This window comes from Rhamphochromis sp. 'chilingali', assembly GCF_963969265.1.
Source record: "Rhamphochromis sp. 'chilingali' genome assembly, chromosome: 12".
NCBI classification, from domain to species: Eukaryota; Metazoa; Chordata; class Actinopteri; order Cichliformes; family Cichlidae; genus Rhamphochromis; species Rhamphochromis sp. 'chilingali'.
Genome location: NC_137939.1, coordinates 7609139 through 7628320, shown reverse-complemented (window position 1 = coordinate 7628320; position 19182 = coordinate 7609139). Strand labels below are relative to the sequence as shown.

The 19182-nt window shown below is 43.9% G+C and overlaps 2 protein-coding genes across 2 annotated transcripts in view; both read right to left on the bottom strand.

Annotated features, from left to right (window-relative positions):
- Positions 1-83: 83 nt before the first annotated feature.
- Positions 84-2193, bottom strand: LOC308406604 (neurexophilin-4-like; the record flags this gene model as incomplete). The annotated part of the gene is made up of 2 exons (XM_080897684.1): positions 84-1314; positions 2176-2193. 2 exons carry the CDS (start codon positions 2191-2193, stop codon positions 490-492), a joined length of 843 nt encoding a protein of 280 aa, XP_080753810.1. The 3' UTR covers positions 84-489.
- Positions 1181-19182, bottom strand: part of stac3 (SH3 and cysteine rich domain 3) — a 33887-nt gene continuing 15885 nt past the window's right edge. The window contains exon 14 of the transcript XR_013973598.1: positions 1181-1314. The gene's annotated coding sequence lies outside the window, so the exon portion shown is untranslated. The remainder of the gene's footprint in view (positions 1315-19182) is intronic.

Genomic DNA, 19182 nt, shown 5'->3' with positions numbered 1-19182 from the left:
ATCCCTTTCATCTCGCTCTGTGAGTTCTTTGAATAGGAAACTTCCATAAAACAAACAGGCATAGAAACATTTTCATAGTAAAAACATTAGCTGAAGTCAGTCTGTGCTTTAAAAGAAAACCTACATGTGATTCTGTCCTTAAACATAGATACATATACAATATTATCATTATTTTTTAAGTAAAAAAAAATAAGAATACAAGTCAAATTTTGGATGGAAACCTTAATTAATGCATAATCGTGAGGCAAAAGTTTTAAACACAAATTCAAAATCAGCGTTAATGTTTTAATGAGTGTGCTTTCAGACAACACAAAGCTTACACAAAACTTAAATCCTTAAAAAAGACAATACAAGTTTTGACTCAATCTGCATTCACTGACAGGCTGACGATGTATCTTTATGTTGAAGGTGTTTGGAAAACTGAACATATGATTCTGAAGGATGTTTGAAGGACGAGTGAGAAGTCAGTGTATCATATCTCAGAATTTGTCACCCAAAGTGTTGCTGGTTCTGCTCAGGGCAAACTTTCTGCACCAGTCTGTAATCTGTGCCAGTGAAGGCGATGAAGATGCATATAACCTTAAATGGTTTGGCACAGATCCAGGCTGCCTGGGACTGGGTGTTTTCTGAGTAGCATGTCTGGCCTGGGTCGTACATGCAGGGCTTGGTCTTCTTGGACCGGTTGGTTCTCTGGTACTCGATCCGGCAGTTGAGTTCAGTCACCATCATCATGTCCTGCTGCTGCTTCTGCTGTTCGGGAGGAGTGGAGCTGGTGGACTGAGGAGGGCTTGGCAACTGGGACATCAGATCTGGGAGCAGTACTGAGTTTTTAGTGTGAACACTCTGAGATGCAGGATCAAGAACCTCCCATCCCACAGCTTTGGAAGGTGGAACGATGCTGACAGATATGTTCCCCAGACGGGATGAATTGTGGCGGAAGTAGACGCTGAATGTTCCATTGATGTGATCCACAATCTTCCCTGTCACCAAGAGGCTAAATTTCACTGTTTTCACATTAAAGTAAAAATCCCCCCAGCCCAGGATCTTTTTGGCCTTTGGGGAAGTTTTAGCTGGAGGTTTGGATTTGGGAGGAGGACGATACAGATACTGATCCAGGGCTTGTGAGAAGTTCTGAGGCCAACCGTATGGGCCAAGCGAGCCATAAGCAGGTGTTTTATGTTTGGTGGAGATGATCTGTAAATCTTTGGAGATATGTTTAACTTTCAGTGCTGCTCCACCAGCACCTTCTCTTCCTCCTTCCGCCTCACCCCACTCTTGGCTTTGGAATTCCAGTTTCTTGGATATCTCTTGGACCTGTGGAAAAAAAGTATAAAATAGTGAATTTTGAAAATGTTCTTCATCCATTGTTGCAAGATATAGCTTATTTGTCAGCTTATATACAGCTGTGCTCAGAAGTTAACAGTCACTATGGGCATAAATGTCATGGGGCTTTGGGGTTTTAGTGAACTGTTCTTTTTCCAGGGATTGTACAACATACATATTTAATGACTTAAAAAAATAAAACAAGAATTAGCTTCACAAGTCTGAAATGTTTTGGATTTTATCTAAGCTCAAAAGCATGCATAAACCCCACTAACATTTGGTTAAATGTCTTAGTAAGTTTCACCTAGACCAAACACTATTGGTAGCCACCAACATGTATCTGGCATCATTCTTGCAGGATATTTGAACACTCTACTTGGCTTCTTTGAAGCATAGTCCACAAATTCCCAATAGGATTGAGATTTGTACTTTGGGAATGCCATTCCAGAAGCTTATTGTTAGCCTGCTTTATCATGTTTTTGAGATGTTTGAAATCATTGTCCAACTCGGACATGCAGTTGTGTCCAAGCTGTTGATTTGAGGTGAAGTTGAAGTATTTGGAGAGACCCCTTCTTCATTATTCCATCTACCGTGTGCAATATACCAGTACCAATGGGAGCAGAACAGACCCAGGGCATTATGTGACCACCACCATGCTTGACAACAGGTACAGTGGTCTTAGAACCTCGCCCTTACTCCTCCAACAACCTCTTGTCATTGTAACCACACAGGTCAATCTTTGAATTATCGACCATTAAAATTTTCTCCAGAAGCCATTTGACTTGTCTGTGTGAGTATCTGCAATCTTAGTCAAGCCTAAAAGTGGAAATGTAAAATTTCCATGGTGGTTACCTGGTTATTCCTGAACATCCTAACCAATTTCATCTCATCTGAGGGGACAGCTTGGGTGTTCTTTCACACTTTGACAAAGTGGTAACACATCCTAATAATTTTTCTTACATTAAACCGATTATCCTCAAATTTGTAGCTGTTTAGAAATGGCCCATTATGTTTCTGGAATGGCCGTGCCAAAGCCACAACCTCAGTCCCGTTTAAAATGTGTAGACCCTGCTTAAAAGCTCCATGCCATTAAACAACCTTGTTTAAATGAAGATTGGTCAAATATCCAGCCAGAATTATGCTAGAAGCTTGTTGTCCAAAATAAATTAAAACTTGTGTACATACTTATTTATTTTTCTTAAACCATTACAGATGTTTGCTGTACAATCATTCCACCCTGGAAAAAGAACAGTTCAAAGAAATCATTACAAGCCCCACATTACCATGACATTTATGCCCATGATGAGTCTAAACATCTCACCACAACTGTGTATCCACACGGGTAATATATATATATATGTATGTGTGTGTTTATATATATATATATATATGCATTTTACTTTGCATTAAACACTGAGATGCCAGTTTTTGAGATCTCCGGTGCAGTTTCAAAACAATGGAGACAAATGGAATTTGGCCACAGTGTTGTGCTTTTGCACACCATTTTTCCATAAACACTACAGAATATAACATTTTGTAGATTGTTTTAACTGAAGAAACAGTCCCTGTTAGGAAAAAAATCCCCCAAATTTGTGTTGTAATTGGCCGATTTGCCAAGTAGTGAAAAGACACGTTGCCTTGTTTTTTATTTATCTTTTTATTTATTTTGAATTCAGTAAGCACCACATGTAAAATTTCATCCAGCTTTTTGATACTGGCGTAGATACTGATATATCAAAGAGAGGCAGAAAAAGAAAGAGAGACCCAAATCCTAAAATCGAACCTCTTTGATTAGCCGCAAACTACTTTTGTGTTTTGTTATACTAATAAAACAACTCTTAAAAGCACCAAATGAAACTCATATCCACCAATGCTCACAGACAACTACAAGAACTTTATAATATTGACTGTAACCCAAAACAACTCTGGGGTTGTCAACATTGTCACCATTAACTACAGTAAAAAAAACGACAGTAAAAAAGTCACACGATTTTGTTGTTGGACTGCAGAAAGTGACAAGAAAGACGAAGAGCAAAACTGCCCTTGACCACCTGAATGACCACAAAGGAAGGACAGCTTGACTGTAGCTGCACTATAAGGCAGCACATAATCGATTTAAATAATTATTCTTGAGTGTTGCGGGCCCTCGCACTGAGAACGTCTTGAAATTGACTGTGATCAATAGGTTATCTCCTTCAGGCAAGGACTACAGTAATGAGGAACATGCACACACCCACACCACAAACAAACACAGTCCCGTTCTTGTTGCCATTAACACGTTTTAATTTGCCCGTCCGTTCGTCCTCTCTCACTCCCCCTTTAAAACTTTCAATCGTCGTTTCTGCACGACCTTGGTAATGGACCGTCTATAGGCTGATTAATCAATATGCTTGAGATAGAGAGAAACGTGGCTGCTGAAGAATCAATAAAATAATAAATGTATGAAAATATGAAAAATATGCATCTGTTTCAGGCACATTTCCATATTGAGCTCCTTCTGTGCCAAATATGTCTCAGTGGTCTCAAAAAGACTAAAAAATCTTTAACCTTTTTCCTCCTCCTCCTCTTCATTACCTTAAATATCCCAGCTTCTAATCTTGGATTGATTTGGACAGCTTCTTGAAATGAATAAGGGATTAAGTTTTCACCTGAATGCATCTTGTTAGGTAAGAGCTTACGACTTCATGTTTTGTTCGTTGTATTCATCACTTCCACCCACATTGTCCTCCTTCCTTCTACTGTCCTATTTTGTCCCTTTTTCGGGAAATAGATTGTATAAAGGTATCTACGCTCCCTGGCCTTTCCCCTGAAGTCAAATCTGATGAAACAGTATGGGTGAACAGCCTGCAGATTATATGAAAAAAATCCACCACATCAAAATGATACATTAAGCTGCCTCTTACAGTGTTGACTCCACTGTACCGGAGAAACACTCCAAATATATTTTACAGGAACTAAAAACCAATCTGTTGCCACTAATTGCTTTAATGTTAAATATTTTGGCTTCTGTGATAGCGCCACATTTCATGCACAGCTCACGCAGAACTGAAGACATCATTAACACAGAGAAATACGGTAATTAACTCCACTTGAATGTCCCTCTTGGGTTTAAAAAAGAAATAGCACTCCAAAAATATAAGAGTGTGACCATGAAAACTAAATACGTCTTCATACTGATGAAGCAGCTTATCATAAGCCAAGCAACCACCTGCTGTTGTGTCTATTAAAATACACAAATCCCAATAAATCAAGTGATGTTTATGTAACACATTTGCTCTGCATGGCTGACACGTGAAGCTACGTCTCAGTATGCAAACTGTATATACAAAAAGTATATAACACCAATTTTGCACAATGAGTTTAGGATAAAAACTAATTGGACACTTCTCTTTTTATATAAACACTTACTTTAGCTTAGGTGTAATGGTGGATGCTCTGTGGGTGATGGGACAAGATTTTTTTACGCCTCTAGGGACATGAGTTGTTCACATTCACTGTTTAGGACTTGATTTCTGTTTTTGCCATAATGTGTCAGAGGCAGATGGAGGTTTAGGGCTAATCTCACCTAGATTTCTGAATAAACAGCTCCCAGGATATCATTATTTTACTCAAACAAGCAGGATTCTCATCCCCCCCCCCCCCCCCCCCCCCCAACCACCTCATCCCTGTGTGCCAATCTCTGCCTTCCTCCCCTAACCAAGTGCGCTCCAGCTGCGCCTATTGTTACAAACCCAAAGCTCCAGCTACGTGCTGTTCTCACCTGCCCTAATTGGAGCCCACAGTGTGACAGCAATGTCACTGGCTCAGTGTCAAGATGCTAGCACAGTGACTGCAACTGAGCAACAGCAGTGGAGGGGATACAAGCACAACACGTAAAAGTACCTGCAGAAGCAAAAAAAAAAGTAAAAACTGAAAAGCAACTGAAAAGCCTGGGAGGAGTGTTTGCTTTTTTTAAGGACAGAGAGATAGAATTCTTGCCACTGGCTAAAAAGTTCCTTAATGTGTCAGTTTTTTGGGTTGTTTTTTTTTAACGGCTTAACCAAGAAGAAAAAAAGAAAAGAAAAATAAGTTTGAATGTTTTTAAGCCCCAGGGTGATGAAACTTCTTCAGACTGACAAAGCCCGTGCACTCATTTAGTTCAAGCAATAAAGCACAAAATGAGGTTGCTTTGAGGGTTTGCACTTGACATCTTAAATACCAGAGATGCAGATGATGCAGTCTGCTGCTCGTGCAGCATGAGAAAGTTGAATTAAAGAAAGGGGCGCAGATTAAATTACAACTACGCTTGAAAGAGAATTAGACACCATGGGACTGGAACAAATTTCAAATGTGAAAGCGGTATATATATTCATCCTTCCTGAACTTTATCTAACAAAAGATTCCACTTTAATCAAGTCCTAGTACAATTTCACACAATGAAAACGTCTTCGGTCTTAAGTTTGAAAGTAACAAAGCGAATCACATCAGAGCAAGACACCGTTTCTCATTCCTAAAAATGAACAGGTCTCTGATTTTTTTTTTCTCACAATATTCTCAAAACAGCAAATCCCATGAAGTCTTTACCAAGTCATTTAAACTCTTTTCTACTTCTTAAAATCTCATGGCAAGTTACTTGTTACCTTTTAAAACTACAGTGATGTTTGGGATAATTTTGACAGTCCATGTCTTATTCTGCAACAGTGCTGTAATCTCAGAATGAGTGGCAGAAATCAAGCAGCACATAAATTTGATTATAACGTACTGATCGCTAATAATCAATGGTACACATTTACAGGAAATCTGAATGGAAGTAACTCTTCATGCACTTGGTGCAAAGGCTGTCTGCAGTCTACTCACTGACGAAGGAAGAAGCCACAGACAGGTGATGGCAAAGTTCAAACACAAAGCCCTCATTTTGCAGCAGCCTTTCTCCATCCAGAGAGTGGGACTTTGTTACAGGCAATCTGCCCGAATGATTAACGGAGTTAAAGTCGACTTTCACTTCTAAAGAAGAGGAGACAATCCGCAGTGAGAGACTCGAAAATCCCCAAGAAATGGAGTGAACACTCCGCTCTGCTCGCCTCTCCTCTCCCTCCCACTGACTCCTGTTCTCTCTCTCTCTCTTACTCTGTTTTTCCTTCTCTCTCTAGCCCCCAAGACACACACACACATACGTACAACTGACTTGACGTGATCAAAAATTTATAATAAAGTATAGCATCCATAAGAGGAGAACAAATTTATTGTACTGTAAATGTACACACACACACACACACACACACACACTCACACAGCCTCATTTTCACCACCTGGACAGCCCTTATTATGACTCATCAACCCAGGCGCTCTCGGGCAGGCACAGTTTGACAGCCCTCCCTGTCCCCGCACAGCCACAGGGAGGCCGACAGAAATGACGAGGGCGCTCTCCGGGGATTGTGAAAAATTACTGACAACTGATGAGATTCAGTGCCGCAGTGAAACTTTAAGCCACAGAATCACTGCGAGCAGTAACCAGCTACCTAAACTGAATAAAGAACCAAAATTAGATTTTGTATAAATGCACAAACCCACCGCGCTCCATCTGTTCGAGCACCTCCACACTAGTTCTTCCACTTGACAGATAACGATGAGTGTGAAAGAGCACCTGCATTTTAAACTGGTTTAACTTTGAAAGCATATGTTCGCTTGCTGCTTTGAGTGTGAGTTAAATCAACTTAGGTTTAATAGTTAGTTTAAAGTAATTTTGTGATTTGACATAAAAATCTCACTAAAGCAGGTAGGATTAGAGAAAATGTAAGACATGAAGATTGAGCCACTGCTTTCCTTGAGGGCATTTCTACAGCCGGTGTTTGTGTCGTATTCACAGTTAGTGAGTTTTTACATGTGGTCAGTGTTTCTGTGGCAGCAAAAAATGTGGTAATGTGAAGGGGATTAGCATTCTGAAGTATTTTAAATATAGTCCCTAAGCTGACCTTTACATGTATCTTTTTGTTTTGTAGACAAAGATAAGAAGTTACAATTGCTCACAAAACACACACACACACACACACACACACACACACACACACACACACACACACACACACACACACACACACACACACACACACACACACACACACACACACACACATGCAAATAGGCTTTGCATGACATAAAACTCATCATAGGTAAAATGTGTTTTTCAGCAACATGTTCTCCACAAATTAAAGCCACATTTTTCTTTCTTTCTTTTTCCTCAAAATCCATTTACCGGAAATAATCTGCTAACTATCAGCATTTTAATGACTTCAAAATTTACAAGTGAGATATTTACTTACTAGATAAGTGAAAGAAAATGGAAGGATGGATATTTAATGATTTACCGCACCAATGTATTTTATTTTGTAGGAGATAAAGTTTGTGTTAACCACAGGCATCTAACTGAAAATCCAGTGACTTTGGACCAATGTAACCAGAAGTGCCAATTCTTAGTAGTTTTATGACTCCAAGTCTGAAAAATAAAACAATAAATCAGCTTTGGGGGTGTCAAACATAAGGCCCGGGGGCTAAACTTGGCCAGGTGAAGAATCTGGCCCAACTTTAGAAAATGTGAAGGAGAGCATACATTGTTAAACTTTAACTACAATTTCATTCATTTGTACAGCTTTTTCTATTGATAAAGACTGCCCACCCCCACTACCTTCCATTCTACATCAAAGCAATAATTAACAGATAAATTATTAAATGAATGGTCAGAAAGTTTTTCAGCTATACTATTAATAACTATGCTTGGCTATTTATCATCGTAATTATAGCATAGTCTGTTATTTTTAAACTTTAAAGTAAATTAACAATTTTTCTAACTGTAATTTTACACATTGATCATGCAGTTTAGCTCACTTTAGCTCAAAGTGAACTGTATGTGGCCCACTATGCAAAATGACCCTGATCTACCTTCTTTATAACGGCCAGCAGGGGGCGAATTCACTGGTTGCAAAAGAAGTTTGATTGTATTGAAGTCGACGAGAAAATGTCCCGATTTCACATTTGATTTCGGATCGATCAGAATAAAAACTTTGCCGGAGAGCTCATGGGGACAGTCACTGTTCTCAAGTGTTGTTCAGCGCAGGATGATTTGACATATGATGGTCCCACGTGCATGTAAAATGAGCATGCAATCAGTTCCCTTTCAGTCGATTCACTCGGTACAACACATAAGTATGGGATATCACGCCCTCGCGTGTCCTGGCTGAAGAAACCTTTATTCACGCCTTTACGGCAGATGACGTGTGATGACACGCGCAAGGCCCCGCCCGCACATATAGCCGCTGCCATCACCGTCATCCCTCAGTTCTTACGCTCTTCACCTCGCTGAGAACACCTCTGCTGAGTTGGGCTAGCTAGCTACTGCTAGTTAGCTCCGTTGTCTGCCAACTTGAACCTAGCTTAACTGCCCCTGTTGGTGTTAGCCTCCACCGCCCAGCTGGTGCGTAGGCTGCCCGCGGAGCGCTATTTTCAAGTTTTTCTTGTGCAGCGTTTCGCTTTGCGTTTTGGGAATGGACTCCAAACCGAAGCGAGCAAAGCAGAAATCTTCTGTTCGCCCCTGTCCTCAGGGATGTGGTTTCTCTTTGCACGACAGCGACCAGCACGATGCCTGCCCTGTCTGCCTGGGGATCGTCCACGCTAGGAGAGCGTTGACGGAGCCCGAAGCTTGTGCGTTTTGTCGCCAGCTCCGACGCTCGACCCTGGAAAGACGGGTGACGTTTGTGGAAAGAGTGCTGGGACGCTCGGCTGTCGCACGGCATGACCCTCTTCTTTCCGAGTCTGGAGCCCCGGCTTCGTCCGAGTCCGAAGACGAAAATTTTCAGGTCGATGTCCCCGCGATTAGCTGGGCTGACCACATGGAATACGTTGACGGGTTAGCCGATGACGGACCGGAACCATGCAGGAGCGCTGACGGGCTTCAGCCTGGGTTGAAGCCCGCCAGCGCTCCCCAGGAAGACGATGACGTGCTGGACATCGGCCTGGACATCCATGGTTTGTCGGAGGATGAGCAGGAGAGCTCATTGTCGACCCAATATGCCGCCGCTGCTGCGCCGGTCGGCCACGATGACACCTCTCTTTTCTCCCTGTTTCACCGTGCCGCTGAGAAGCTGCAGGTGGACTGGCCCTCTCCTCCACCAGCTCGGAAGCCGTCGCGGTTTGCGGGTTTTTTCCTTCCACCGGAGCCCGCAACGGCCAAAAACTGCCTCCCCATGTTCCCAGACTTTCTCTGCGAGCTAACAGCGTCATGGGACAAACCTCTGTCTACCCGCGTCACTGTGCCCGGCTATGGACAGTACATGGAATTGGACGGCGCCGAGGGAGCTGGTTTAGCTAACCCACCCCCTATGGAGCCGTCTCTGGCTGCTTATCTGGCCCCGTCCCATAACCATGGTGTCGGTGGCCCCGCAACTCTGCCGTCCAAGCACTGCAGATTCTCGGCCTCGCAGCTGGAGAAGATTTATCGGGCTCAGGCCGGCACCGCTCGAGCCATGAGCTCCGTCACCATGCTCCAGACGTACCAAGCAATGTGCCTGGCGGAGCTTGGATCGCTGGTTCCGGAGGACAGCCCGCTGTCACCTCTTCTTAACGAGGTTAGAGTCACCACGGATTACATCCTCCGTGCGTCTCGCTGTGCAGCGCTCTCCCTGGGCAGAGGGATGGCTTCGACAGTGGTGGCGCAGAGGCACCTGTGGCTGACCCTCTCCGACGTCCCTGATAGAGACAGAGCTGTGTATCTGGACGCACCAGTGTCTGCGGCTGGGTTATTCGGACATTCACTTGAAGCCATTCAGGCTAGATTCGATCTGAGGAAGAAGCAGACGGAAGCTCTGCGCGACATCATCCCCAGACGCCAGCCCCAGCCCAAGCCCACTGCTAGCTCTCACAGGCCCGCCGCTCCTCTGACAGCTGGCAAGAGACCGGCGCCCACTGCTGGAGTGGGAGGGCCGCCGGCGAGAGCACGTACTCCGGCCCGAGCTCCACGCCAGTCGGCCTGGGGCAAAGGCCCTCCCCCGGGCCCCCGACGGGACCCGACGCCCAGGAGGAAGAAGCCTCAGCCCTCCTAGCTGTGATTGCGAGTGGGGAAGGGATCCGGCAGCAGGGAGACGCTGCTCTTACTCCTCTGTTGCCGCACAAGAGGTGCCGCTTAAGTTCTGTTCAGGTTGTCAGCCCCAGAAGGCGCTGCACTTCCCTATCGCGGTCTCCCAAGCACATAACCCCTGCACACGGTTCAGATGTGTTGAATGTTCAAGCGACCACATCGAGTGTTCCCGCTGTTTTTCATTGTTATGCCCCGGAAAAGGTGCACCCAACAAAATGTATAAATGTACATGTTCCCATGTTGCAATCACTAAAGAGTGTTGTTTACTCTCAAACAATCTCAAATGCTCAACCTGCAGGCGAAATGAGCCAGGTCAGGCAGGGGATGCAGTCCCCTGCAGACACACTGGGGGGCGACGGCGCCCCGCCGTCAGTGCTGCAGGCCAGCCGGCTGGCTGCTCACTTCCCTCAGTGGCGCGCTTGCGCCCCCTCTCCGTGGGTGCTGCAAACCGTTGCCATGGGTTACCGGTTGCAGTTCCGGGTCAAGCCGCCTCGTTTCCAAAGAGTCGTGAACACGATTGTCAACCCCGAGGCAGCCTTGGTACTCAGAGAGGAAATACAGGCGCTATTACAGAAGAGAGCAATACGGGTGGTCCCCGCTTCGGAGACGGACAAAGGTTGGTACAGCCGTTATTTTGTCATTCCGAAGAAAGGGGGAGGGCTTCGTCCCATCCTCGACCTGCGAGTCTTGAACACGTACCTGCGAACGTACAGGTTCAAGATGCTAACACTCAGACAGCTCCTGAGTGCAGTCGGCCCGGGAGATTGGTTTGCGACAATCGATCTAACAGATGCTTATTTTCATGTCGCTATACACCCGAAACACAGGCAGTTTCTGAGGTTTGCATTCGAGGGCGTAGCCTACGAATACCTAGTGCTGCCGTTCGGGCTGTCGCTCGCTCCCCGCACCTTTACGAAATGTGCCGAGGCAGCGCTAGCGCCCCTCAGGAAGAGGGGCATCCGCATCTTGGCCTACCTGGACGACTGGGCTCTCGTGGCTTGCTCCAGAGAACAGGCGGAGACGCAGCTGTCGAGGGTTCTGTCACACATTCAGACACTGGGGTTCTCTGTGAACTTTCAGAAGAGCTCGCTAATCCCAGGTCAACAGATCGCTTTTCTCGGTCTGGAAATATGCTCTCTTTCCAGCCGCGCACGGTTGTCAGAGCACAGAGTGGCCGCGTTTCATCGCTGCCTCGCTCAATTTCAGCTGGGACGCAGACTGCGTTTCCAGACGATATTGCGCTTGTTGGGCATGATGGCATCTATGATCGCCGTAGTGCCGCTTGGGCTGTTGAAAATGAGAGCGTTTCAACGCTGGACTCTCTCTCACCGTTTGTGTGCTTCGCGTCACCTCCGGAGGAGGCTGCCGGTAACTGCGTCTTGCATGCTAGCTCTCCGTCCTTGGAGGGAGCCCGGGCTACTGCACCAGGGCTCTCGGATTGGGAGGGTGTTGTTTCGCAAGGTGGTGTCCACAGATGCTTCCCTAAGTGGGTGGGGAGCGCTGTGCGAGGGTGCGTCAGTGAGAGGGATCTGGTCCGCGGCTCAGCGCCAGCTGCACATCAACCACTTAGAGCTGTTAGCAGTGTTCTTAGCTCTAAAGCGTTTCCGTCCAGTCCTGCAGGGCCAGCATGTCTTAGTCAGGACGGACAATTCAACAGTGGTGTCTTATATAAACAGGCAGGGAGGAACACGCTCTCTTCCCCTGTTGCAGCTGTCTCGCTCTCTGCTGTTATGGTGCAGTGTTCATTTTCTGACTCTAAGAGCCACCCATGTCCCGGGCCACCTGAACCTGGGGCCGGACCTTCTCTCCAGGGGGGGTCCTCTGGTGAGAGAATGGAGGTTACACCCTTCAATAGTGGCTCAGATTTGGGATCTATTTGGCGAGGCGCAAATAGATCTTTTTGCTTCCAGGGTGAATGCTCACTGCCCCCTGTACTTCTCCATAATCGACCACGATGCACCCTTGGGCTTGGACGCGCTAGCGCACCAATGGCCAGACGTGCTCCTGTATGCATTTCCCCCAGTGGAAATGATATCTCCAATTCTGGAGAGGGTGCGTCGGCATTCCCTCTCTCTGATCCTGGTGGCCCCTTGGTGGCCCGCGAAGTCGTGGTATGCAGAAATAATCAGCCTGCTTGCAGCAAGTCCTTGGCAGCTTCCTCTCCGCAGGGATCTCCTCTCTCAGGCGGGGGGGGAAGTGTTTCATCCGCGCCCGGATCTGTGGCACCTTCATGCTTACCTGCTGAGAGGTTAAACTTGGTTGCTAAGGGTCTGCCACCTAGTGTGGTAGCGACGATTCAGAGCGCCAGGGCCTCGTCTACTAGAGGCTTGTACGCTTACAAATGGCGAGCCTTCGAGCGATGGTGCCAGGACCGCCACACTCTCCCATTTCAGTGCTCTATTGTGGATGTTTTGACATTCCTGCAGGAGCTGTTGGATAAAGGCCTTTCGTTTTCGACGATCAAGGTTTATTTAGCGGCTATATCTGCTTGTCATATCGGTTTTGACGGGGTGACACCAGGTGCGCATCCCCTCGCCGTGCGTTTTCTGAAAGGGGTTCGCCGGCTGAGGCCCGTGCTTAAGTCCAGTGTCCCGGCTTGGGACTTGTCTTTGGTGCTGGAGGCCCTTTGTGGCCCTCCGTTTGAACCCGTTGAGTCGGTAGATATGAAACTTCTTTCATATAAGACCGCATTACTTCTCGCTTTGGCCTCGGCGAAGCGAGTGGGGGACCTTCATGCGCTGTCTGTGCATCCTGCCTGCACACAGTTTTCTCCTGATGGCCGCAAGGTCGTATTGCGTCCGAATGCCGCCTATCTTCCCAAGGTCATGCCTGCATCTTATAGTTCAATGGAGTTTGAGTTGCTGAGCTTTTGCTCCCCTCCTTTTGAATCTGAGGAGCAGAGGAGGGTGCATTCTCTTTGTCCGGTGCGTGCGCTACGCACCTACATTGAGCGCACTCGGGATGTGCGTTTGTGTGACCAGTTGTTTGTCTGCTTCGCTAATCCGAATAGAGGTAGAGCTCTGTCCAGACAGAGGCTGTCCCACTGGATTGTAGAAGCTATCTCGCTGGCATACAGCACCGGAGGTTTTGCGTTGCCCCACGGGGTGGGAGCTCATTCCACCAGGGGGATGGCGACCTCATGGGCTCTTTTTAGAGGGGTGCCTGTGGCTGATATTTGTGCAGCGGCTAATTGGGCGTCGCCGCACACTTTTGTGCGGTTTTATCGGTTGGACGTTACAGCCCCTTCGGTGGCTCATGCTGTCCTTTCTGCTGGGTCTACCACTCACTAAGGAGGTGGTGGTCCCGTTCCGGTTCGGTGGCTGCTCTGCGGGGCGTGTATATAGGTCCCATACTTATGTGTTGTACCGAGTGAATCGACTGAAAGGGAACGGTTAGTTATGTCTATAACTTCTGTTCCCTGAAGGAGAGGAACGAGGTACAACACAGGGTGGCCCCACTGAGCAGTTGGCTCGGTGAAGAGCGGCTATCGAACTGAGGGATGACGGTGATGGCAGCGGCTATATGTGCGGGCGGGGCCTTGCGCGTGTCATCACACGTCATCTGCCGTAAAGGCGTGAATAAAGGTTTCTTCAGCCAGGACACGCGAGGGCGTGATATCCCATACTTATGTGTTGTACCTCGTTCCTCTCCTTCAGGGAACAGAAGTTATAGACATAACTAATCGTTTTATATCTCTGTCGATCATCACGTCCAGTTTTAAAAACCCAAGATGGAAGCCAAAGAGTTGAACTCAGGGCTTCAAAACAGTTTGTGACATAGGCTATGTTTTTATCTTTTAAAAAAATATATACAGTATATGGCTGCTAGAAAATATGTATGTGTATTACTTTTGAAGTGTTGAGGATTAAAGTAGCTGTTTTGTTTTAATTATAATGTCTATGAGAGATCCCTTCTCTCACTGACCACGTGAGATCGAAGTCATCATTGCTCCTTAGAGACAAGCAAAAGGTTTGGGGAAAAATGTTGGAAAAAACATTTCTGATGCTGTCTGTTACAGGGATGTTTCTGTGTGCACTGATTGCCAAGACTTGGAAGGGTCAACTTTAGATAAACAAACAAATAAATAAATAGGTTATAGGTTCGGGTTAGCGTTAGGATCATGTAGATGATAACATAGATGTCTTAAAAATGTGGATGCCGTCAAAATGAGATATCATACCGCCATCTAGTGGACAATTCAGAGATTGCTCTTATTGCTTGCCCTGTAACAAAATGTTTGTCCATATTTCCCACAATGCCATGCGCGCAAAGCTACTTTAAAATAAGTAGTTCACATTTATCTGTGACCCACAACAGCTTTGTGGTGCATATGTCAGTGATGTTTGTAGTAAAACTTTACCTTTTTTCATCAAATAAAATGTCGGGTTTTTGGGTTGTTTTTTTTGCGTAAACCATAAGTGATCATACCAGTGGGAGAAATGGGGTCATTCTCTTAGCCATGCACTCGCCAGCACTCTTGTTTCTCTTCAGATCGTATAAATCTTTCGCCTTTTACTAAAGATTTCCGTGGAGCGGAACAACAAGAGTTTTACTCAATTTTTTGATGCCCCATATTTGTGGGGCTTCTTTTTCAATGTTAAAAGAAGTAAATGTAATATCTGAAACTTGTTGCATTACTCCCAATGTAAACTGTCAGTAAGGCCTTTTATCGTGTGCCTCTTTATGCCGACCGTATTTATGTACCAATCCTCCAATATGGACTTTATTGAAACTCGGCAGCAGTTTCACGATGGACTAAGATAAACATGGAAATTCGTGTTACACCATTCAGAGACTGCTGATTCTTTTATTCAAGAGTCACGTCATGTTTTAAAGGAAAACCCAGATAAATTTTCACCGTTGAGGCGTCTAACAAAACGCAGGAGGCGGGGTCTCCGTATTCCCACAATGCCATGCGCGCAAAGCAGTTAGTGTAAGTAGTTCACATGCATCTTGTCTTCCACAACACCTATGTGCTGCTTGTGCTGGTGATATTTGTAGTAAAAGTTTATCTTCGCGTATCAATGATAAAGTCAACTTTTTATTCTTTTTTTTTTTTGCGTAAACCGTAAGTGATCATACCAGTGGGAGAAATGGGGTCATTCTCTTAGCCATGTACTCGCCAGCACTCTTGTTTCTCTTCAGACCGTATAAATCTTTCGCCTTTTACTAAAGATTTCCGTGGAGAGGAACAACAAGAGTTTTACTCAATTTTTTGATGCCCTGCGTTTGTGGGGCTTGTGATCTGTTTAAAAAACAAATAATTAATTGCACCGTAGACAGAGAATTCTTGGCTAGTGCACTGTTGTGATTTCTGAGAATAGGTGCATGCATTATATACTTATGACATTTTAATACATTTAGCAGCTTTTCTGACTTATTGAGACTGCCAAACCTCATTGCCTTTCATACCACATCAAAGTGATTAATTAGCAGATAAACAATCAGGAAAGTTGATATTTTTCAAATATTAAGTAAATTAAGCAAGTACTTATTATATTTTACAACTACAGAACAATCTGTGCAATGAGCATGTAAAAGTTTTGAGTTAAAGTTTTGACATTCATCAGTCACCCAAACGTTTTATGCACTTTTTTGATCTTAAGTGGGCTGTATGTGGCCCACAATCTAAAACGAGTTTGAATCTCTGATATATAACACTGAAGCAAACAGCAGTATCTAGTGCAGTGAAGTATGCTAGATCGGGCTTGGTTGTCACAATTTTCACTCTTTGTGTGAACTAATGATCACTGAAACATCTTTCAATAACCACTCCTTCATTAAATTGAAGTTGAAGGTATAGCTCAAAACACCTATACCTTCTATTTTTGCAGTTAATTGTTACAAAAATAATTAACTATTAACAACACACTGACACTTTGTGACAGGCCATGTTGGTGGTCCCTATAATTATCAGTTGGGTTTCAGTAGAGATTGAAGAGAAATTATGCGTAACTTTGTATTTCATTTTTTCAGATAGAGACATCAGAAAGTTTAGAAATGGACTCCACCTAATGTTACTTAAATTAAACTATGACTATAAATCAGTGAATTATTCGATGTATGAGCAGTGAAATTAGGAATTTACAGTGCTTTAAAATGCAGTTACAAATTCTACTGAGAAGCGATTCCACATTCATGTCTCAGTGTTGATGAGATGTATCACTGACATCATTAAAAATAGAGAGAGGTTTCCTGCATCTTTAAGAAGACAAGCAGTGTTTTGTGCAAGATTTTCTAACTTGAGCAATAGCCAGCAAGCCAGTGCAAACAGATCAGTCTAAAAATCCACGACATCAATATCAAACTGACTCTGAACTCTTGTACTTTTTAAGGTTGATCCATGCTCGATCATCCAGGTAAGGAAACTAACTGAGATTTCCATTTTGAGGTTGCGAGTCTTTAGCTAGCAGTCCTATACCTCAGAGTCACACAAGTCAGTTATGTATGCCCCTGAAATGCCAGAGATACAGAGATAAGTAACTTAAAGAAGTCCAGACACTTTTCTTTGCAAGCTCCTTTGACTACGATGACCTGGATGACTGAGAACCTTCACAGACACAAGCTTTGTGAGCTTAGTTTGGGCAGACAACACAACTAAACCATACTTTCTTGAGCTGGCTATTGATGAATGACTCAAAACAAACCATTCAGAGAACAAAGAAACAAAAATATCACTGCTTTTAAATGCCTACCCGCAAAATCATTTGTCATGCTCAGAGGCTTGTTAGTCACGTGTGACAACCAATCCAAAAACTAGTAAGACAACTATCCCAGACTGACCTCTTGTTAAACATTACCACATGGCTTTAACCAGATAGTGAGAGGTAGATTAATATCAAAGCAATTAATATCAGCTTTTTAATAAGTGTCTATATTTTAAAGGACTAAAATTGTGTCTTGTCTTTCGATAGAAAAACAGCATGAAATTTTTTTTTCACCCATCAAAAAAACAAAATACTTCCTTCCTCCAAAGTTTTGTCTGTTTTCCACAAATTGACCACTGCAAACGTGTGTGAAATCCACAACAACAAGCAATGTGACAGCCAACCCTGGTCTACACTATCGGTCCAATCGTGCTAGTATTAGTCTGATACTATAACAGTGTTGTTATAGTATGCCCCTCAAAATGTATTTTATATATACAATTGACTCAACCATCAACACAAAAAGGTTATTATGTCCAGACACTTTTCATATTTAATTTCTGAGGTAGCCTATATTTCGTGTCATTTCCAATAAAATTAAAATTGAACACAATTCAGTGGGCTGGCCATAAAGCATCTGTCCTCTCATGCATGCATGCATTGATCGGACACCGATTCCAGCATTGGTTTTAAAATTCTCAGGATTTGGATTGATTCCCTCCAGCTCTACTTGGTGAGTGTTAGACATTTGCATCCATAAGAAAATGATAAATACAACAGGGACTGGAATATTGGATAAATATGTAATTTTAAGTGAAAAATCCTCATATTTTTTAAATTCCTCATTAGTTATTTGTGGGACCCAGATAAATATAGAAATCTACTTTACACTATTCAGAGACTGTTGATTCACGCTTTTATTCAAGAATCACGTCATGTTTTAATTTTTTTTTTTTTAAAAGCTGCCTACTTATCTGGGGTACAGCTCCACAGACCTCCATTCATTTTTGCAACAGTGAGAGACAGCTCTGTCCTAGTTAACAAGTCTCCCAAGTTTCCCACAATGCCATGCGCACATAGCAGTTTTAGAATAAGTAGTTCACATTTATCTGTCACGCACAACAGCTTTGTGGTGCATATGTTAGTGATGTTTGTAGTAAAACTTTACCTTTTTTCATCAAATAAAATGTCGGGTTTTTGGGTTGTTTTTTTGCGTAAACCATAAGTGATCATACCAGTGGGAGAAATGGGGTCATTCTCTTAGCCATGCACTCGCCAGCACTCTTGTTTCTCTTCAGATCGTATAAATCTTTCGCCTTTTACTAAAGATTTCCGTGGAGAGGAACAACAAGAGTTTTACTCAATTTTTTGATGCCCCATATTTGTGGGGCTTCTTTTTCAATGTTAAAAGAAGTAAATGTAATATCTGAAACTTGTTGCATTACTCCCAATGTAAACTGTCAGTAAGGCCTTTTATCGTGTGCCTCTTTATGCCGACCGTATTTATGTACCAATCCTCCAATATGGACTTTATTGAAACTCGGCAGCAGTTTCACGATGGACTAAGATAAACATGGAAATTCGTGTTACACCATTCAGAGACTGCTGATTCTTTTATTCAAGAGTCACGTCATGTTTTAAAGGAAAACCCAGATAAATTTTCACCGTTGAGGCGTCTAACAAAACGCAGGAGGCGGGGGTCTCCGTATTCCCACAATGCCATGCGCGCAAAGCAGTTAGTGTAAGTAGTTCACATGTATCTTGTCTTCCACAACACCTATGTGCTGCTTGTGCTGGTGATATTTGTAGTAAAAGTTTATCTTCGCGTATCAATGATAAAGTCAACTTTTTATTCTTTTTTTTTTTTTTGCGTAAACCGTAAGTGATCATACCAGTGGGAGAAATGGGGTCATTCTCTTAGCCATGTACTCGCCAGCACTCTTGTTTCTCTTCAGATCGTATAAATCTTTCGCCTTTTACTAAAGATTTCCGTGGAGAGGAACAACAAGAGTTTTACTCAATTTTTTGATGCCCTGCGTTTGTGGGGCTTGTGATCTGCTTAAAAAACAAATAATTAATTGCACTGTAGACAGAGAATTCTTGGCT